We start from the raw sequence: 23783 nt of genomic DNA, 5'->3' as shown, positions 1-23783 counted from the left end.
AGGGCTTCCCTGGTGGCGCAGTGGTTGAGAGTCCGCCTGCCGATGCAGGGCACACGGGTTCGTGCCCCGGTCCGGGAGGATCCCACATGCCACGGAGCGGCTAGGCCCGTGAGCCATGGCCGCTGAGCCTGCATGTCCGGAGCCTGTGCTCCGCAACGGGAGAGGCCACAACAGTGAGAGGCCCGCATACCGCAAAAAAAAAAAATAGTTTAGGATAAAAGATGATACCTCAATCAAGATGGACTTTCTGTGTTCAAAACCATCTATTCTCTTTTTTCATGTTTATTGACTATGTGTGCATATCTGTTTTGGTAATAACAGACTGCATATTATAGTACTACTAATCAGGGTCCATCAATATGTATCTTTAATTAAATTCCTTATAATCAAATCATTAATTGTATTTTGTTACTGAGGAGAAAGTTGTTATAATGGTGACAGGTATGTGCAAAGGTTTTCAAAGACACTTTAGAGGAACAGAACATTACATCTATTGTGAACCTAGGACATTTAAATCTTCTACACCCATAATTCTAATTTAAATCCCCTGGATGAACTCCATGGCAAGATACAGTTGTAAAATCATGTGAGAAAAGAATATTAAGCTAACTTTAAAATCGGGAAAAGAGCTGACTCTGTAAGTCTAGCAACACTGACTAAGAAAAGCAAAAGAGAGACACAAATAACATTAGAAATAAAATACGGACATACCTACATAGCCAGTAGAGAATTTTAAAATGATAGTTCAGTGAATAACTTTATGTCAATAAAATTGAAAATTTAATAAAATGGATTATTTTTTAGATAAAACATAAATAGCCAAAAACTGACTCAAGAAGAAATCAAAAGACGTATACATTAATACCTTAAAAGAAAGTGAACTGGTAATCAAGGTAGCCCTGATCCATCCCTAAAGACCAGGCCTACACTGCTTTACAGGCAGAGTTTTGCCCAGCCTTCCCAGTAGATGATCCCTATTTTACATAAGCTGTTTCAGAGACAAATAAACTACCCAATTTATTTTTATAAAACTATAATCCAGTTATCAAAAACAGACAAGGACTACATAAAAAAAGTCAGGAAGAGACCAATATCACTTATGAACATGTAGACAAAAATCTTCAAAAAACAGCAGCAATTCAAATTGATCAAAATATAATACTTTATGACCAAGTAGTTATTTACCCCAGAAATGTAAGGATGCCTTGACATTGGAAAAGTCTATTAATATACTATATCATATCAATAGATTAAAATGGAAAAAAGTAGGATCATCACAATGCATAAAGAAAAAGCATTTAGCACTTATTAATTTTTTTTAATTTTGCAAACTAAGAAAAAAGGTAAAATTCCTTAATCTGAAAATGAATATTTATCAAGAACTACAGCAAATGTTATAACAGCAATTGAACCTGCAAAGTTCTGCCTGAACCTGAGACATTTGGAAGTAGTGCCAAAAGCCAAGAACAAAGGGTACTCAATATCACCTCATTGTCCCAGGAAACCCAGTAAGCAAACGACGTAGCAGGGAGCAGAGAATGGATATAAATATGGATGACTTAAAAAAGAAAAAGCAAAGCTCAACTATGTAGCAACATGGAAGAAAACCATTCCAAAGAAAAGGAAAAGCAAGTTTAAAGGACCTGAGCAAGTTTAAAGGACCGGTGAGAGCCAGCCTAGCATATCTGAGGAACAGCAAGAAGTACAGAGTGAAGTGAGGGAAGGGGAAAAGCAGTGAGAGATATGTTGAGAAACAGCCAGAGCATGTGAAGCAGAGCTTCTCACACTGCCGGTGGTGAGGGAACAGGTTTTCCCCCCAATCTTACAGAACAATCCTATTATAAAATACAATTTAAAAAATGAATAGGTAAAAGGAAATGAAAAAAAGACTTTTCATCAGAATCAAGAGACATTAAATGACTTAGTTTCTAAACTCTCACTCTCAATTTTGTCATTACCTTGTGGACCAGCACTAGTCTGTGGACCACACTCTGAGGAGCAATGATGTAAAGGCCTGATAGACCATTGGCAAGAACTTTGTTTTTATGCTTAGTGATAAGGAAAAGCCACCAGAGAGTTCAGAGCAGAAAAATAACATGGTCTGACTTACATTTTACAGGATCCCTCTGGCTACTGTGTTGAGAATATACCAGGATGATGGATGGGCAAGACCAGAAGCAAGAATACTAATTAGAAATTTACTGCAATAATCCAGATGAAAGATTACTGAGGCTTGAACACATGAGGTAGTGTGAGTGCTGAACAGCAGTCAGATTCTGCATACATTCTGAAAGTTGACAGGATTTGTCATCAAATTAGATATAAGATATAAAAGAAATATAGGAAATTAGATGGCCTGAGCAACTGAAAAACAGCTGCTATCAAATGAAGCGAGGAAAACTGCAGGAAGAGCATGTTTGTTGAACAAGGTAAGAAGCCAAGTTTTAGACATGTCAAGTTTGAGATATCTATTAGATATTCAAGTGAAGATGACAACTTGGCATTTGAATATTTGAGTTCAGGACTCATACAGTTCAGATAAGAAGTCTCAGACTAGAGATAAAATGTAGAAGTTGCAGTATATAGATGACATTTAAAGCCAATGGGCTTCCCTGGTGGCGCAGTGGTTGCAAGTCTGCCTGCCAATGCAGAGGATACGGGTTCTTTCCCCTGTCCAGGAGGATCCCACGTGCCGCGGAGTGGCTGGGCCCGTGGGCCATGGCCGCTGAGCCTGCGCATCCGGACCCTGTGCTCCGCAACGGGAGAGGCCACGGAGGTGAGAGGCCCGCGTACCAAAAAAAAAAAAAAAAAAAAAAAAGTTAAAGCCATAGGAATGGATGAGATCAACAAGAGAGTAAGTTTACATAGAAAAGAGATCTGAAAGCTGATTCCTGGGCACTTCAACATGAAAAGTTGAGAAATATATTGAAAAATCAGTAAAAAAAGAAAATCTGAGAAGAGACCAGTGAGTTAGGAGAAACACAGGAGGGTATGCTACTCTGAAGGCCTGATGAAGAAGGGTTTCAACAGCGAGGGAATGATCTACTCTGTAAAATGCTCCAGCCAACTCTAGTAAAATTAGGACTGAAAAACATCCATTCGATTTAACAATGGGGAGGTCACATGTGGCCTTGACAAAAATAGTATGGTTTAAAAAAAATGAATGAATATAATGAACTAAAAATCAGTAACAAGACAAACAATCCCAAAGAATAATGGAAAAAGCATATAATAGGCAATTCATAAATGAGAAAAGATGCTCAATTTCAGTAGTGATGAAGGAAAAGCAAATTGAAACAGGGAAACACAAACTAAAAAAAAATGAGACAACATTTCACACACACGGGAGCAGCAAAAATTAAAATCTGACTATATAAGTAATGAGGAAGATATAAGGAAATGAGAACTTACAAGCACCACTGGAGGGAATGTAAATTATTATAACCATGCTGGAGAACAATTTGGCAATAACAGTAAATTAAAGCTGATAATGTACAAATGCTCCAACCCAGTAATTCCACTTCTATGTATATATCCTAGGGAAATTCTCCCACATGTGCCCAAAAATACTATATATAGCATGTTTAATGTAGCATTATCTGGAATACTGAGAAACTGGAAACAAAAAGCCATCAACAGAAAAATGAATAAATATGAAATAATCCTAAATTGTAATACCACAAAGTAGTTTAAAATGAATTAACTATGGCTATGTATCAACAACAAATCTCAAAAACATAATGGTTAATGCAAAATGTTGCAGATGACAGTACACCATGACACAATTTATATACATTTTAAAATTGTCTAGAAAAAAAATGTAATGTTTATTAATATACATTATGAAGTGAAATGAAAGTTAAGGGAAAAACAAAATTAATACGGCATAATGATAATTAATAAATGTGGGTGGTGAGTTCATTATATTTTAAAAATTACACTGAAATACTGAATTTTGTATTTGAAATATATAATGATTTTTATTTTATTTTTTAAAAATAACAAGTGATCTACCTGCAAAACTGCTTGGGCACCAGCTCGTATGTTTTGTTCTATGGCTTCTTCAGAAGCATTATGAAGAACATCTTGATAGGTGCCATTTTTTGCCCAAGTGGAATTTCGAACATGATCAGCAATACTGGTCCCATTTTCCTGAAGCAAAATATCAAGTTTTTAATATTTCATCAATTAAGAATGCTGTGACAAGTCAGTAAGCTGAAGAAGTAAACTGGAAACTACTGGGTCCCTCTGCTAAACATCTTCTCAAAATAGAACATACCCTGTTGGACTACAAAAACAACGTATAGGTGCACTGTTAAAAAGGTTCTCACTGACAAAAATACAAAGAAAGTAAAAAAAAAATCATCCATAAGGACCATCCAGAAATTGTATTATTTCAGATATGGACATTTTTCTATCTATCTAATATATAAACCTCCCTTCTGTACATTTACACACTTAAGAATGGGATCATATTATTTACACTTTGTAAAAGATAAATTCTGTTATAAAGTAAATAAATGCCAGAATCCAAATGACTTAAATAAAACAATAGAAAATGGCTTCTACTTATCCTACTTAAGAGTAGTAAAATTCCTGTTATCCGAAGATAGATGAATACTGCTACTTCAAACCACTAACACTGCAGCTTTCTGCTTGAGTTTAGCTGTCAAAGTCCTGCTGACTAGGGAGCTCCCTCAGTCAAACAGAAATTTCACTCAGAGTTGATCCCTTTTTAAAAGTTTCTCTCTAGTTTCTTTCTGCTTTTGGTCACTCACCAGTATCTTCAAATACTTTTTTAAAATATACATTTTAATATATATTTTTAATATACAATTTTAACATATGGGAAGTTCAGTCTATTATAAACTATTGTTTCATTACCAGAAGCAGTACTGGAACTCAGTGCTGTCCGAGTAGCCGATACAATATGCCATGGTCTGATCTATAGTTTTCTCTCAAGCTCCATACTTCTATGATCAGGTATCTTCTGAACAGTTCTTCCTGAATGACCCACAAGCACCTCAACTTCAAGATACTTAAAAGTAAATTTACATAACCATGCCCTCCCCTTCCTACCAACTCCTATAGCCTCCTTGGACGCTGTCACCACCACCGCACTCGCACTTATTTTCTCTCCTATTCATGTGCGAATGGCAACTACCCTGGTTGCAAGAACAAGAAACATGGGACACCTTTTCGTTCCTCATACCCAATTAATCATCAAAATACTGGTTTTACCACCAAAGGAGCTCATTTATCTGTCTTCTCCCTTATACTCCCATGGTAACTGCCACTGTCCTTTATCAGGTACTTACTATCTCTTCCTAACTAGTGTCTTTGCCTCCAGACTGACCTCCAATCTATCTTCCACTCTGAGCTTGGTATGAGCCTTCTGAAATATGTTAACGATCCATGCCATTTTTCTATTCATAATCTTTCCAGTGTCTAGAATGTAATCAAAGTCCACTACAATGGCACACGAGTTAATAAACAGAGCCTAGTTCTTGTCTATCTCACATTTCTTACCACTCTCAACCACCTGCTCTTAGCTACAGCCAAATAAAAGTCTTCTCAGTGTCTCTTACATCTTTGCAGAAGTTATTCACACTGTGTGGCTCCTTTCCCATTTGTTACCTGCTCTTTGTATTATACTACTTCCTCACTGAAGCTTTTCTTAGGCAGAATTAGGTATTCCCTCTTTCACACTGTAGGATCATAGCAATATCATTTTATAATACTTAAATTTGCATGCTTGTCTTCTTGCTAAATCATTGTTACATAAAGATAGAAATGATGTCTTTTCATATTTCTATCTCTAACACTTGTTCTCAAAATGGGCATTACATATTTTAGACAGCACTCAAACTTGTCAGAGTGTTTTGTTGTCACAAGAATTGAGAATATCACTGGGATTTAATGGGATAAGCCAGGTAATGCTAAACATACAACAAGACACATGACAGTACGCACATACATAAACTGTCCTGTATTCTGCATGTCTTTCAAATGTGTCACAGACACTTTGTGAATAAAAAACCCATTAATAATTATTTGAATCTGTAACAACTCCATTTTATAATTAACACCAAATTTTAAATGATTTATATATATATATATCAAATTTACCAGAAATACAAATCAATGAAAGATTACAACTTTTGTTTTCTGGTTCATGCTATTAGCAAGAAATCACATCTCTAATGGCAACATTGGTGAAGTATTTAAGAAGCCAACAGAACACACCTATGCAATACACCTACATCACCCTGCATTTGTAGCTTCCTTCCTTCTGGCTTTCCTCCCTCCTTTCTACTGCTTGTTTTTTTACTATGTATGTAGGTAGACTTATTATCTATCATTTTTATTTAAGGATACTAAATGACAGAGGGTAGGCTCAGTATTGAGCTATAAATTCATAATAAAAAACTAGAGGAGAACAAATTATTTAGACTGATAGGTTTATTTTCTAGCTCGATGCAAAAACTGGATGTTTTTGCTGGTACATAACAAATACAACTGTGAATATTCTTTCATAATTTATATAATTTTACTTACTTCAATTATATTTCTTAGTTTCATTTTTTCCCTCTAGAACTAGGGGAGGATGCCATATATACATATATATGTATATATGTATGATATATACATATATGTATCATATATACATATTCATACATATATAAATATTGATTCATTGAATCCCTATAGAATGTTGCCTATTCATTTATATATTAATATCCTGAAAAAAATCCACTGATGAAGTTAAATTAACCATCAAGGTGATTACCAAGTCGCTCCTATCTGGATTTAGTAAGATATATGTCAATATCAGAGTGTAACTTTTTGGTGAGAACCTGACCAATAGCGAGTGTGAAACACAAACCAGAATACTCTGAATTCTTTCTTGGGAATTTTTGCACTAGAGCTGAATGCATAATAAAAAACATCCTGACCTGTTAAGCTGGTCTGTGAAAAGAAGTACTGTAGTTTACTCACAGAGGGGAAAGAATAAGATAAGAGAGAGCACAAGTGTAATTTGGGTCCCTGGTTCCATTTACTCCTGAAGTCTAAATGAACAAGACAGTCAAGGGGGAATTACACTTTGGTAATCATTCTAAGATGTATTGTGGGATCTTAGCACCCCAACCAGGGATCGAGCCCAGGCCTAGCAGTGAAAGCACCGAGTCCTAACCACTGGACAGAAAGGGAATTCCCACCACACTTTAAAATATTATACCTTTTATAATAGCATCTAATTTTGATCCAGGCAATGACTTAAAGAATCAGAATACAACCTCTTTTAAAGTTGTCACATCAAAGAGCTTTGGTATAGGGTACTGAGGTAACTGTTACATTAACTAAACTGCAAAATATAACTGACCCTTGAACACCACTGGGTTTGGGGCGCCAACTCTCCAAGCAGTCAAAAATCTGTGTATGACTTATAGTTGGCCCTCAGTATCCAAGGTTCCTCGTGTCTGAAAGATTCAACCAACTATGGATCATGTGGTACTGTAGTACTTATTCAATACTATTGAAAAAATCCTTGTATAAATGGACCCATACAGTTCAAACCCATGTTGCTCAAGGATCAACTGTATACTCAAAGGTATCTTTACCTTCCCATTTATCCTGTATTATCTCACTCTGTGAAAATCTAATCTATTAAACATACTAAAATACGTAAGTCTTATTTTACCTCTTCTCTCTTTTCTCCTTCTTCCATTGAAATATCATGGTCTGTGACATTGTCAATGCATGGTAAGTCTGAAGAAGAGATCACAATTTCTTCAGGCTCTTGCATGAACAAAGGCTTTTCCTCTTGCTGGATCCATTCTTGATATACTTTTACCACTCTTCTCATAGCTGCTGCTTCACAAATTGGTAATAAAAATGCCTAGTGAAAAAAAAGAGAGAGAATATAGATAATGATACGTTTTACTTTGCCACAAACCACTAACACATACATTTCTATCTTGTTATAAAATGTGAGATATAAATGATTTTTAAAGAGTTAAAGTCAACCAATTCATGTTCAGAAAGAAACCTTTTGTCTCCAAATAATTTGTAAATACATTAAGATAGAAATACTTTTGGTAGGGAGACACTGATTTCCCACAAGGAGCAAAGAATTGTTTCAACTGTACTATCTCAGAATGAACATATTCCTTGTAACTATGCTCCTAAAAGCTTAATGTAAATACACCTTTTCATAATAAAACACATTTTTGTAACTTATATTATTAGGCTTTTAAAAATTAACATTAAAATGAATTTTGATAAAAAGATTTTAATCAAGAAACAAAAACTATGATTCTAAGAAGTAATAAAAATACCATGTAATGAGGCAACTTAGCTATTCTAAGAGTATTTTTTAATAAGTTACATCTTTCTTCTTTCATTTTACATATATAGAGTTATACAAGTTAAATAATAAGGCAAAAAACACTTAGAAAGTTAAAAGAATATCTTACAGTTATTCTTTCCTTAGGTACTTTCAGGTTGCCTTAAGTTTTAAAAATCTTATCATCACAAAAACATTGTCACATGAAAAAAAAACTTCTTTATACAATTCATACTTACATAAATAAAGCAATAAAAATATTCAATCTCACTATCCAAAGTCCTTCCCTTATGAATGTTTGTGTTAACACTTCTACTTTACTTTTTTACAAATAGAATTTAATTGACTTTTTTTTTTTTTACAACCACTACCTATTAATTTCAACTGTAAAAATCACAAGACCTTTACCTAAAACCTGCCACTTTCTACTCTAGAATTATCAGTAGGTGTATTTAATAATAATCATGGCATTAAATGACTTTATTTTATCTGATTGAAACTAGCCAAGAAAATCAGGTTCCTGAGATAACAATGAAAAGTTAATGTGTAATATCAATAGGGTATTTAATGTTCTTTGGTAATCCTTTTATTTATTTGCTATTATTGATTCCCTAGCAAACTACTGCGTTGGCCAAAAGGTTCGTTCAGTTTTTTCCATAAGATGGCTCTAGCAGCACTTAGTTATCTTTAACTTCATTGGAAACAATTTCATTAGATTGCATGTGACACCTGTCATATCAGCGTGCATTTTAAAAAAGACTTATCAAAATTGGTGAATTTTTGTGTAGCCATTTTAATATTGAAGATAGAAGAAAAAAGCAACATTTTCAGCATATTATGCTTTATTATTTCAAGAAAGGTAAAAACTTAACTGAAATGAAAAAAAAGATTTCTGTGGTGTACGGAGAAGGTGCTGTGACCTATCAAACATGTCAAAAATAGTTTGTGAAGTTCACGCTGGAGATTTCTTGCTGGACGATGCTCCAGGGTCGGGTAGACCAGTTGAAGTTGATAGCAATCAAATTGAGACATAAATTGAAAACAATCAACATTGTTGATACTCAAAATATCCAAATCAAGCACTGAAAATCATTTGCACCAGCTTAGTTATGTTCATCACTTTGATGTTTGGGTTCCACGTAAGTTAAGCGAAAAAAACCTTCTTGACCGTATTTCTGCATGCAATTCTCTACTGAAACATAACGAAAATGTTCCATTTTTAAAACAAATTGTGACGGGCAACGAAAAGTGGATACTATACCATAATGTGGAAAGGAAGAGATCATGGGGCAAGCGAAATGAACCACCACCAACCACACCAAAGGCCGGTCTTCATCCATAGAAGGTGATGTTGTGTATATTGGGATTGGAAGGGAGTCCTCTGAGCTCCTTCCGGAAAACCAAACGATTAATTCCAACAAGTACTGCTCCCAATTAGACCAACTGAAAGCAGCACTTGACGAAAAGCGTCCAGAATTAGTCAAAAGAAAGTGAATAATCTTCCATCAGGATAACGTAAGACTGCATATTTCTTTGATGACCAGGCAAAAACTGTTAAAGCTTGGCCGGGAAGTTCTCATTCATCTGCCGTATTCATAAGAAATTGCACCTTCAGATTTCCATTTATTTTGGTCTTTACAAAATTCTCTTAATGGAAAAAATTTCCATTTCCTGGAAGACTGTAAAAGGCACCTGGAACAGTTCTTTGCTCAAAAAGATAAAACATTTTGGGAAGATGGAATTATGAAGTTGCCTGGAAAATGGCAGAAAGTAGTGGAACAAAAGGGTGAATACATTGTTTAATAAAGTTCTTGGTGAAAATGGAAAATGTCTTTTATTTTTACTTAAAAACCGAAGGCACTTTTTGGCCAACCCAATACATTACTTACTACTTTCCTCCATCTAACAAACCCATTCCAAATTCTCATTCTCATGCTCCAGCAGCTTAGTGGTCAATGGCATAATTTTGATCATCACTGCCTGCTCTAAGACTATTTTACAACTGAAGCAACAGCTCGGCCTTCCTTAAAGATTTAAAAAACAAAACAAAACAAAGAAAACCTCAAGTAATCTCCAAAAAGTTCTATTCTCAGATACTGAAAAATTAACTTTAAAAAAAATTAGCATGGGAATGTGCTTTATCTTCTGCTCATTTCTGCTATGAACTGAAAACTGCTCTAAAAAAAGTTTACTAATTTTAAAAATATTAGATTCAGAGCTAAGATTTTCATTATTGCATAAATTATCACACTATACCCCAAGTGGCTGGATGAATCTACTAAAGACTAGAGTGTATATATATGACGTTTGTCCTTACAGACCCCTCCACTGATTTTGCCGACACCCTAAATAAGGATCTTGAGAAAAGACTGATGTTAGCCATGGCTAAAAATCTGATGCATAAAAACTAGAGGGCCATTTTATACATTTACAATGAGAAATGGTTGTCTCAGACCAGAAAATTCAAATCCATATTGGCACCTTATCTTTCTACAAAGAAGAACCACTCACAATCAGACATAAGTATTAATTGATAACAAGGGAAACTGTCATCATAGGCAAGAATATTTGAATCAATGTGCTCAGCAGATTTTCTCTCTGTAGGTAGACCTGCATGAGGTCATCTCCAGTTTTATGGTTCTATGACCATAAAACTACATCATAACCAGACAACTACATGGAGGAAGAATCAAAACAATAGGAGATGGAAAAAAATCAAATATTTGATGGTATCAGCTTAAGATAACCTGGTACTTACAGATTTCTAATAATTGGCTTTGCCAATGGGGTCTGATTTACTGGTAGCTAAGGCTCCCTTCTTCAGTGAAAAAACATTAACAAAACATGTTGGTCTCTGATTATTCTTTTAATGTGCTTCCATTATTAATCAACCCAGCTTGTGACAGACACATTCTTTAAAATTTAATCAAATACAGTGAGCATTTAGCAGACCTGGGAATTTTTTGTCTCCTTAAAGCAGTGGTTTGCATTTTGTTCTCAGAACCCCTAATCTGCTATATGTTAACACGAATGACACATTTTCCGAATTAAAAGAAGAGTGTCATTATTTTACATTTTTGCAAATCTCCTTAATGTTTAGCTTAATATAGAAGACAGTTGGATTCTCTTATCTGCTTGCTTCTACATTATATCTGATACAATATCACATGTCAGGTATCCTCTGGAAAACTTCACAGTACACTTGTGAAACAGTAAGAGTGAAAAATGTTTTGACCTTATGAACCTCAAAAGATCCTGGAGATTTCTCATGAGCCCCAGATTATACTTTGCCACCCACTGACTTCGGAAAAAAAATTATGCATATATGTTTATATTTTTTAAATTTACATACATATAAAATAAGTCTGTGGTGCTTTTAAAGGTTAAACTCTTGATGTGTTATATTTACCTCATATCAAAGTACTTGAGGCTCTTCACTGTAGCCTCCAAGTACTAACAACATAAAGCACAATAAATGGGTTTCTTTATGAAATAGAGGGTTAATGTCTGGAGTCCATTTATGCCTATTCTATTGGATATGGAGAACAATTTTACCATTTCAAATAATTTGGGCATTTATGTTTTACAGTTGTATCTTTGTTTTAAAGACACATAACAATATAAATACCTTCACCTAAGATAGAACTCACAATCATTAAACTGGCCCTAAAAAAACCATTATCAGCTATGTAACAAATTAGCTGAAGACTTAGCTTCTAGAAATACATGTTAGCCTTCAGCTAGGACTGACAAAGTGCCCAGCACTCAACAGTTACTGAGCTTGATTCATTCACCAAATATGTATTAGGTGCCTAACTCGCTGCCATGCACTATGGCAACAATGATGAATGAGAAAGAGAAGTATTCATGGAGGGTAATATGAAAGATCAAAATTGAACAAACAGGGCTTCCCTGGTGGCACAGTGGTTGAGAATCTGCCTGCCGATGCAGGGGACACAGGTTCGTGCCCTGGTCCAGGAAGATCCCACATGCCGCGGAGCAACTAAGCCCGTGAGCCATGGCCACTGAGCCTGCGCGTCCAGAACCTGTGCTCCACAACGGGAGAGGCTACAACAGTGACAGGCCCGCATACTGGGGAAAAAAAAAAAATTGAACATCCAAAAAAATAATTATAAAACCCAGGAGAGGTACTATGAAGAAGAGTACACCTTTCAAAAACATCGTTAAAAAAGAGGTACTTACTCTGTGTGTGTGTGTGTGTGTGTGTGTGTGTGTGTGTGTGTGCACATGTGTGGGCAGGTGCTTCTACCTGTCTGTGGGTGGGTGGGTGAATGGGTGAGGGTGGTCATGGAAGACTTTTCTAGTATAGTCACATTTAAGCTATGACCTAAAGGTTGAGTAGCCAGGTGAGATGAGGAGGTGGGAAGGATAGAGAGGAAAGAGGGGAAGGTTGAAGGATAAAAGTTCAGATAGGGAAACAGTAAGTGTAACAGCTATGAGGATGAAATTATTTGAAAGATGAAAAGTAAAGACATTTCTACTAAAATTATTTACCTATAAAGGACTTGTGCTCTAGCTGGGATTGCTAAGGGCAAAATCATTCTATGTCCATATACCTGATAATTAACACAATATTTCTGTCTATACTATAATACATTGTGGAACATATGAGCCTTCTAACTTAGTAAAGAAACTATTACACAGATTCTCAATTTTGCAAATTTATCATCAGTATTAAGCAGGTAAAAATTGCTTTCCTAATACAATCTAATCTTCAAAATTGATTTCTTTTCATAACATGAATGATTCATTGGAGTCACCATCTTAAAATCTATTTTTCCTTAAGTTTTACCTTAAAAATCACTTTAAAAAAATAGCTGTTACAATAAAAATAACATCTCAGAGAACTTGAGTTGCCAGCAATATCATAAAAAAGATATCCTGGGGGCTTCCGTGGTGGCGCAGTGGTTGAGAATCTTCCTGCCAATGCAGGGGACACGGGTTCGAGCCCTGGTCTGGGAGGATCCCACATACAGCGGAGCAACTGGCCCCGTGAGCCACAACCACTGAACCTGCGCGTCTGGAGCCTGTGCTCTGCAACGAGAGGCTGCGATGGTGAGGCCCCTGCACTGCGATGACGAGCGGCCCCCACTCGCAGCAACTAGAGATAGCCCTCGCACAGAAACAAAGACCAAACACATCCATAAATAAATAAATAAAATTTAATAAAAAAGATATCCTGGAATCTACCTGCACAGAACACCTAAAAATTATCACAAAAAATATACATTTTTAAAAGAACGGCTCAGCTTGTGAGGATATTCTGAGTCTAGAACAAAATGGAAGTATTAATCTAGAGAGGCAAATAATCAATGCAGCTGCTGGGTGCTACCCTGGACAGCCTCCAGAGCTTTGGTTTAAAAGGCCAACTGTATAGAGGGGAGACACAGATCAGAATCCTACGTATAAAGCTGATAACAATGAAGGCTACATCCTCAATACAAAGGTGAGCTAGGAGGGAAGAAAAAAACTTGACCCCAGAGAAGAGTCAGTGAGGAAACTTGTCTGTTGACTTGGGGTAGGGGAATATGAGAGAAGAACAGCCTTCCCTACAAATTCATATTCTCAGGCTGGCTATCATCTAACTTTGAGTACTGCAAAGTGAGAAGAATCATAAGCTAAGAATTGTAATTTAAAGTAAACGAGGGGCTTCCCTGGTGGTGCAGTGGTTGAGAATCCGCCTGCCGATGCAGGAGACACGGGTTCGTGCCCCGGTCCGGGAAGATCCCACATGCCGCGGAGTGGCTGGGCCCGTGAGCCATGGCCACTGAGCCTGTGCGTCCGGAGCCTGTGCTCCACAACGGGAGAGGCCACAACAGTGAGAGGCCCGCATACCGCAAAAAAAAATAAAAAATAAAAAAAATAAAAAATAAAAAAATAAAGTAAACGAAGGTTGACAGGACCCCTGAACACCTGAGAGAAGCAAGTGCAAATCCTCTCTGGAGAAACACATCCTTCAACCCAGGTTTCAAAGTAATTTCCACAAAATTCCAAAGAAATGTAAGCTCTTAACACAAAAATCCAAAACAAATGAGGGCGAATAAACAGAAACAACAAGGCTAGAACTGCAAAAATTTAAGTTACTGGAATTACTGGAATAAGGAATATTAAATAAGTATTTTAATACATTTTAATTAAGAAGAAAATGAAAATATGAACAAAGAATAAGCTACTGCAAAAAATGACTAGACAGATATTTTAAAAACAAATACAACTTTTAGAAATTAAAATATAAGGAGCATCATGAAAAACACAATAAGGGGAATTCTGTTTCCAAGAGTGTCATGGACCAGGTAACCTGACCAACCTTACAACTAAAAAAAAATAATAATAATACATTTTTTAAAAAACTTTAATCTTCTTAAATGCATGGATGAGCCATAAAACAGGAAGAAATATTTGAAAATAAAAACCTACATAAAGTCCAAACTCAAGAGCGGTCTTAGGTGTAGCAATAAAGCTGACTTTCACTTTGAATGAAACCGATTACTTTTATGGAACTATTGGGGCAAGGAAGGAAGAACAATAGGAAACCTCCAAACAAATTTGGGATTCCAAAGAACTATATATCATCAGTGTGATGCTGAATTAGAAATAAACCCACCTCACTAAAAGTCTGCAAGGAAAACTGCCCATATTTAGATGCAAAGTAGATGACAGAAATCTCATCATAGACACTAACCAAAAGCTAGTCTTAATACAGGTTTATACTGTACATTCATATTATCTGGCTGGCTTAAACTTCAAATCAAGAATTCAGTTTAATGTGAAGTGGGAAGTTGTTTCCTTGCATCTATGTGAAGCAAATGCAATTCCTCTCTGGAGCAATCAATCTTTAACAAACCAAACCAAGAAACAGTCATAAGCAGCAAAAACTCAGAATCAAAGTTCTGAATTTCTGAAATCACAAAATAGTGCAAGAAATATTACAAGATATTGCAAGAGAATATAGCATCATGAGAAGGAGCATTCAGAAACAAAATATGGCAGAATCAGACCTATAAAGACCTCAGGAATATTAGGGTGATCAATCAATATAAAATAACTAAGTTTCATATTAATACATAAAATGTAAGTAATGAACTAGAGACCATAAAATTGATCTAGCAGACTGGCCAACTTCCAGAAACAGCTGTAATTAGAAAGAAAGTATCCGGAATGTAGCACAGAGAGAAAAAGTGATGGAAAATATATATGAGAGGTCAGTAGATGTATGAAGTGGGAAGGTCTAACACACATCTTGAAAAGCAAGAAAAAAATGGGACAGAGGCAATGTTTAAAGAGAGAATGGCTGGAAATTTTCCAGGATTGTCAAATTATACTAATCCATAATTAAAGTATCCCCAAAGTATCCCCTGAAGTATAAATAAAGGAAATCTAGACCTGGACATACCACAGTAAAATACAAAATGCCAAACTCTAAAAAAAAGGTACAAAAAGAGCCAGAGAAAAGATAACTGCACTAAGAGTTCAACTATTGATTTGACATCTCAACAGCAACAATGTAAAACAGAAAAGTGGGAAAGCATCTGAGTGTCTGAAATGTACTAGGTGAAAATAACGGTCAATCTAGAATTTTATGTCCAGGGGAAAAAGTATTTCAAGAATGTAGGCAAAATAAAGACACTTTCAGAGCAAAGACTTGTGTTTGAAAGCAACGGACATCCAAAAGTAAATTCTAAATGATGAACTTCAAGCAGAGTGGGTTGGCCAAAAAGTGCCTTCAGTTTTTAAAGTAAAACTAAAAGACACATTTCCCATTTTCACCAAGAACTTTATTGAATAACGTATTCATCCTTTTGTTTCACTACCTTCTGCCATTTTTCAGGCAACTTCATAACTGAAGTTGCCTGAAAAACTTATCTTTTACCTAAAACTTTTTATCTTTTTGAGCAAAGAACTGTTCCAGGTGCCTTTTACAGGCTCCAGGGAATTGAAATTTTTTCCATTAAGAAAATTTTGTAAAGACCTAAATAAATGGAAATCTGAAGGTGCAGTGTCTGGTGAATAAGGCAGATGAATCAGAACTTCCCAGCAAAGCTGTAATGGTTTTTTCCTGGTCATCAAAGAAACATGCAGTCTTCCATTATCCTGATGGAAGATAATGCATTTTCTATTGACTAATTCTGGAGACTTTTCATGGAGGGCTACTTTCAGTTGGTCTAATTGGGAGCAGTACTTGTTGGAATTAATCGTTTGGTTTTCCGGAAGGAGCTCATAATAGAGGACTCCCTTACAATCCCACTATATACACAACATCACCTTCTTTGGATGAAGACCGGCCTTTGATGTGGTTGGTGGTGGTTCATTTCACTTGCCCCACGATCTCTTCTGTTCCACGTTGTTGTACAGTATCCACTTTTCATCCCCCGTCACAACTGGTTTTAAAAATGGAATGTTTTCAATACATGTAAGTAGAGAATCACATGCAGAAATAGTCAAGGTTTTTTTTTGCTTAACTTACGTGGAACCTAAACATCAAAGTAATGAACATAACCAAGCGGGTGCAAATGATTTTCAATGCTTGATCTGGATATTTTGAGTATACTGGCTATCTCCCACATGGTATAACATTGATTGTTCTCAATTAATGTCTTGATTTGATTGCTATCAACTTCAACTGGTCTACCCAACCAAGGAGCATCATCCAGTGAGAAACATCTAGCATGAAACTTTGCAAACCACTTTAAAAAAAAAAATATTTAATTGGCTGCGCCAGGTCTTAGTTGTGGCATGTGGGGTCTTGGTTGCAGTATGTGGGATCTAGTTCCCTGACCAGGGATAGAACCTGGGCCCCCTGCATTGGGAGCGTGGAGTCTTAACCACTGGACCACCAGGGAAGTCTCCACAAACCACTTTTGACTTGTTTGATAGGTCACAGCACCTTCTTCAAACACCGCAGAAATCTTTTTTTTGCATTTCAGTTGCGTTTTTACCTTTCTTGAAATAGTAAAGCATAATATGCTGAAAATGTTGCTTTTCTTCTATCTTCAATATTAAAATGGCTACACAAAAATTCACCAATTTTGATAAGTCTTTTTTTAAATGCACACTGGTATGACAACTGTCACATGCAATCTAACAAAACTGTTTCAAATGAAGTTAAAAACAACTAAGTGCTGCTAGAGCCATCTTACGGAAAAAAACAAACGAACCTTTTGGCCAATGCAATAAATGGAAGATCTGAAAAGGGAGAAATCATAATCAAAAGAAGTGATGAATGTAACTAAATGTAAATCAATATTGAATGCACAGAATAATAATATTACTGGAGTTAAAATACAAACATGCAAAATAGAACTGAATTATTTGGTAATAACAATATATAAGTTAGGGGGAGAAATTAGAGTAATAATGTTCTACGATCCTTGTATTAATTAAGGAAGAGGGTAAAAAACCACTAACTTTATATTTGGAAAGTGAAGTATGTATGCTAAAATTTATACAGTAATCACTAAAGGAAAAGGAATAGAGTAAAACTTTCAAACCAAGTGATGGGGAGGAAGAGGATACAGAATGAAAAAACATCAATTAAAAACAAAGCAAAAAGTAAGAGAATTATGAAAAAAATACAGACATAAGAAAAATAAAAAGAACAAAATAAAATCATATCAATAAAACCAAACATATCAGTAATTATAATAAATATTCCAGTTAAAAGACAAAGATTTTAAAAAATCCAACCATATTTATGAGACATATAAAATGTAATGATATAAAAGTGCTGAAAATAAAAGGATTTAAAAAATATATACATGAAGCTAATTATAATAAAAAGAAACTGGTATAAATGTACTACAAGTAGATAAGGTAGACTACTACAAGTAGACTTTAAGCAAAAATAATTGCTACAGATGAAAAGGGCCATAAATAAAAGGCTTAACTCACCAAGAAGATATAAAATTATAAATATGTATGTACTTAATTACAAAGCTTCAAAATACATAAAGGAAAATTTATAGAACTACAAAGAAAAAAATAGACAAATCACCATCAGAATATAAGATTTTAACACACACTTCTCCATAACTGTGAGGTCCAGCTAACCAAAAATCTTAAGAATGTAGAAAAGTTGACTAATGCAATAATAAGCTTGATCTACCAGACTTTAATAATCATGAATTCCACAGAAAAGAATACATTCTCTTCTAACACACAGGACATTTATGGAGGCTGACTACATACTGATTATACAGACTATATTCTCTGACCAAGAGCATCACATGAGAAATCTGTAAGAAAAAAGAAAACTAGAAAAATCTTATATGTTTGGGAGACAGACACTGCTAAATAACTCATAGGTCAAAGAAAATATTAACATGAAAATTAGAAAATTTTCAAAAGTGAATAATAACAAAAATGCTATACATGGAAGTTTGTAGACTGTAGCTAAAACAGCATTAAGAGGTAAATTAATAGCCTCAAAAATACTTATATGAGAAAAATGTGACACTAATTAATTAGCTAGGAAAAGAACCACCAAATAAAATCAAGAAAAGCAGAAAGAAAGAACAAGGAGCAAAAATTAATAAAAGAGAAAACAAACATAAAACACAGAGGATCAACAAAGCCAAAAGCTCATTCTTTGCGAAGACTAATGAAACTGATAAATCTCTGGTAAGAATCATCAAGAAAAAAAACAAACAAGGAACAAATACTAATAGGAATGACAAGGGGAAACATGACTATAAATGCTCCAGAGATTAAAAAGATTATAAGAGAATGTATTTAAAAACAAATGTAATGAACGAATTCCTAGAAAAATGAATACACTAAAGCTGACTAGATAACTAGAAAACCTGAATAGTTCTTTAAGCTTTAAATTTTCCCACAAATATTCCAACCATATTTGTCAAATATCTTTCCTTTCACATTTGTCATATATTCTGTCAACACAAACCTTAAACTTGGTAACTAAGAATCACTGCCAAAGCTAGACAAAATGCTACAGCAAGTTTGTTTCTTTAACTTAGATTGACAAAGCTAATGCTGCCTCATGCTTTCTTTTACATATCAATAAACGTGTAGGAGATGAGAATCTGCTTTGCCTGGAGAGCTCCCTGGCATGTGAAGGCAATGTGGCACAGAATAAAGAGCACTGACATGGGAACCAGGATCTGGGAGTCTTAGTCCTGGATCTACCACTTACTTGCTGTGAGACTTGAATGATCCCCTTCAGCTACAAAACTCAATGATGTTTACCTGCAAAAGTTAAGTACCTTTGCTATTAAAAGCAAATGATTGGTTTTCATAAGGTTTATTTTCCCATAAAATTTTTATGTAATTGAGAACGTGCACTTAGGAATTTCTAGCTATCTTTATGTGATATAGCTTTTTTTCGTTTTCCTTCCCTCTCTTTCTTTATTTTATTCCCCAAATAATATCTGCCTTAAGCAAATTTAATTTTGGAATGCCTTAAAGGACAAAACTGAGCCTCCAAGGGGAGGATAAAGACAATGAAAACATTGCTTCTTATATTCATAAACCACTTTTTATTGATTTTAGAGTAAAAGATAACATAATTTTACTATAATTTATTAATCGAATGGTAGGAAGAAAAGTTTCATACCATAAAGTGAGTCACTAAGAAAATTATTCTGATAACAGAAGGAATATTGGAGGGGAGGGGATAATTATGAAACTAAAGTTACCATAAACTAAAAATATAAATAAAAATATTAAAGAATTAGATGTAATAAACCAAAAAACTAAGTATGAACTTTAAAAAACATTTCCATGAAACATAAATTTTAAATAGCTTAAAGTCAGTACATTCAATATTAAAAGCAAAAGTCTATATTACAAATTAAAAATACTGGGAGGTATTTTACCTGACGAAATATCTCTGTGACGAAGTTTACATTACTTCTTTTAGAAGAAAAAACTCTGCGAACTATTTCAATGTCTGTGAGATGCTCTTCATCAATACTACAGAGACTAGAAGAGCTAGGTTCTCGCTCTGTGAGAGTGCTTGTGTTGGAATGAGACTGCTCGGGTTCTGTAGTTCTATCTGCTTTATCGGCATTATCATTTTTGTTTTCTTCTCTGGATACCAAACTAGCAGCTGCTCTCTAAAATAAAAACAAAAAGGGGAGAATATCAGAACCATTTAAATCAATATTTTGTCTTCAAATAGCAAATACTGACAAAATCCAAAGCATTCCATAAGTAATTTACAGCATTGTTTAAAATCTATGCATAGAGTTTCATTTAGAATCTGTTCTAAATAGTTAAATGGCAATCAAATAACTTAATATCTAAGTGATATAGTGATACTCACTAATCATCTATTCAATTAAGTTTATTTTTCAGTACGTTTGCAGAACAAACAAGTTACTAATTAAACTGGGTAAAAGAATAATGCCAAATGGAGTCAGTTCAGCTCTAAATACTTTAATTCTGGAATATTTGTTCAGTAAGTTTTAATGTGTAAATTCATCTCTATTTTACCTTAGACAAAAATTATACAAAGGAAGACTTCCCTGGTGGGAAAAAACTTTAAAAAAACAAAGGAGCGGCGCTTCCCTGGTGGCACAGTGGTTGAGAGTCCCCGCCTGCCGATGTAGGGGACATGGGTTTGTGCCCTGGTCCGGGAGGATCCCACATGCCGCGGAGCGGCTGGGCCCGTGAGCCAAGGCTGGTGAGCCTGCGCATCCGGAGCCTGTGCTTTGCAACGGGAGAGGAGCCTGTGCTCCTCAACGGGAGAAGCCACAACAGTGAGAGGCCCGCATACCACAAAGAAAAAAAAAAACAAAGGAGGACTTCCCTGGTAGCGCAGTGGTTAAGGATCTGCCCTGCCAATACAGGGGACAGGGGTTTGATCCCTGGTCCAGGAAGATCCCACATGCCATGGAGCAACTAAGCCCACGTGCCACAACTACTGAGCCTGTGCACTAGAGCCCACGCACCACAATTACTGAGCCTGCATGCCACAACTACTGAAGCCTGCATGCCAAAACTACTGAAGCCTGCATGCCTAGAGCCTGTGCTCCACAACAAGAGAAGCCACTGCAATGAGAAGTCCACGCACTGCAATAAAGAGTAGCCCCCACTCTCTGCAACTGCAGAAAGCCTGTGAGCAGCAATGAAGACCCAACACAGCCATAAATAAATAAATAAATAAATTTTTAAAAGGAATAGAAGAAAAATGACAGAAAAAGTAGAAATGAAGCTAAAATAAAATACATATTAGAAAACTCTACATTCTAATAACGTAACAATTTTCACCATGACTGAAGATGATGGCTAAACCTAGAGAAAAAGTTAAAGGCTTAAGGCAGTAATAAAGAAATTACTACCATGATATGATAGGAGTAGCACTATACTGTGGCATGATAAATTACTTTCTGGTACATTATTCAATATTTGGTCACAGTTTTGTCACCTATAAAAGAGTTTAAGTAAGTATGTAAATGATCGCAAATATGCTTCCCAATTTAAAAAAATCTCTTATTTTTAGTTTACCGAGCTCTGGGATAAGATAAAATAGTTCTGCTTGAGAGTTTCTACATGCTTTGTAGAGAATCTAGAACAACATTTTGAGGAAAACACATCACATAATCTGCTACAGATAAATAAAAGGCCAGGGGGGATATAAGTCAAATTTTCTGAACACTAATGAACACACTTTATACCTCCACTTAATTTTTGAAGGATTTAAGAAGTTATATAAAAAGCACACATGTATAAAATATTTTAAAAACTAAATGAGGAAATCTGAGAAAAGGAAAACAAAAATAGTTTAAAAAACAGTGCAATATAGACAATTTCAGGAAAAAACGCACATTGAGAGAGGAAAGTGAAAAAGAAGTGTGAAAAAGAGGGAAATGGTTTAATTAAAAATAATAGAATTTTAAATATTAGTCCTTCCATAGTATAGCTGTGTAACTTTACATTGCATTTCTAGAGTCAGTATTCTTCGTGAAAAGAGGTGACATGAGATGGAGACAGGACTTTAAAACAGCACTCTGCGAATACCTAGAAATCTAAAATGAACTATGAAGGTCATTTGATTGCAAATTGTTTCCAACTGCAAGAATTTGCACAATTCAGAATACTTTTATTTGTACAATTCAGGATGTTTTTAGTACTCTACAATTAACATAAAATATAGAAATAAGCTGAGACTTGTATGTGACTGAAATTATCTTCTATACCTTACAGGTTTTATTTTTTTATTAAGAAAACTATTGGTTCTATAATAATTGTTAAAAGTCAGATTTATAAAATACATTTATACAAAGAAAATATCATTATTATTTGTTTTAAATGTGTTCTACAAGTAAGGCAACTGAAATCAGTGGACAAATCCCTAAAGCCATGTCTAACTTTAAGAAGCTTACTCTAGGGCTTCCCTGGTGGCACAGTGGTTAAGAATCCGCCTGCCAGTGCAGGGGACATGGGTTCAATCTCTGGTCCAGTTAGATCCCACAAGCTGCAGAGCAATTAAGCCCATGCACCACAACTACTGAGCCTGTTCTCTAGAGCCCGTAAGCCACAACTACTGAGCCTGCATGCTGCAACTACTGAAGCCCTCACGCCTGGAGCCTGTGCTCCGCAACAAGAGAAGCCACTGCAATGAGAAGCCCGAGCACTGGAACAATGAGTAGCACCCCCCCTCGCCGCAACTACAGAATGCCTGCGCACAGCAATGAAGACCCAACACAGACAAAAATAAATAAATAAAATAAATAAATTTATATTTAAAAAAAAGCTTACTCTATGTGTGTATTACCTGAATATTCTTTGGCAAGACTTCACCTTCCATCCCAGGAATATGAGGTCCTGTACGTGGCTTTGGCTCCAGCCAGAATGAAACCAGCCAACGAATGACAATAACACGAGCCTTAATGAAAGGCTCCTTTGTACAATAGATTGCTTCATTGGTTTCAGCATCCTTCTTTATCATGACATAATGTGGCTTTGGTCTCATCTGTGGGATATCTATGCAAAATAAAACGAAAACCAAAATAAAGGAATTATGCTTAGATAAATCTATGTTTTTAAATATTTGAGAAAACACTGTGATAATGTTCTGGTTTAAGAAACAGAATTTGTACATTTTAAAATAATTTGCTAGGTATTAGCATGAGATCTAGAAGACTGAACCATATACAGCTGATATACGGAAACATGTCTTTTTGCAAAATATCATTAAAAAAATCATTAAAAGTACAAAGGAACTTCCAGAGCCATTTAAAATTAATGAGACCTTACTTCAATTAACCTAAGTCTGAAATACATATTTTGACATAATACAAACTATGAGAATTTTTACAGCAAAATTATTTTTAAAGCAAATATTATTCGCAATGGTAAAGGTTTGCTACTCTAATTTAAATCATTTCTACTAGCTCTAATGGCTTTGCCTAAGCTTATTAGCTGCCTAATCCTGGCAGAGCTTAAAATAGAAACA

General features: G+C 35.3%; 1 protein-coding gene across 8 annotated transcripts in view; it reads right to left on the bottom strand.

Moving 5' to 3' along the window:
- The window catches only part of RALGAPA1 (Ral GTPase activating protein catalytic subunit alpha 1), a 236799-nt gene that overhangs the window by 136263 nt on the left and 76753 nt on the right, over positions 1-23783 (bottom strand). For all 8 annotated transcript variants that reach the window (XM_059056514.2, XM_067028578.1, XM_067028577.1 and 5 more), the window contains exons 9-12: positions 23103-23311; positions 20200-20439; positions 7703-7900; positions 4015-4152 (exon numbers count right to left, since the gene is read on the bottom strand). In XM_059056514.2, coding sequence (XP_058912497.1) covers positions 4015-4152; positions 7703-7900; positions 20200-20439; positions 23103-23311 — 785 coding nt within the window. The remainder of the gene's footprint in view (positions 1-4014; positions 4153-7702; positions 7901-20199; positions 20440-23102; positions 23312-23783) is intronic.

This window comes from Kogia breviceps, chromosome 3 (genome assembly GCF_026419965.1).
Source record: "Kogia breviceps isolate mKogBre1 chromosome 3, mKogBre1 haplotype 1, whole genome shotgun sequence".
In the NCBI taxonomy this organism is placed as follows: Eukaryota; Metazoa; Chordata; class Mammalia; order Artiodactyla; family Physeteridae; genus Kogia; species Kogia breviceps.
This window is presented reverse-complemented; position numbering and strand designations above follow the sequence as displayed.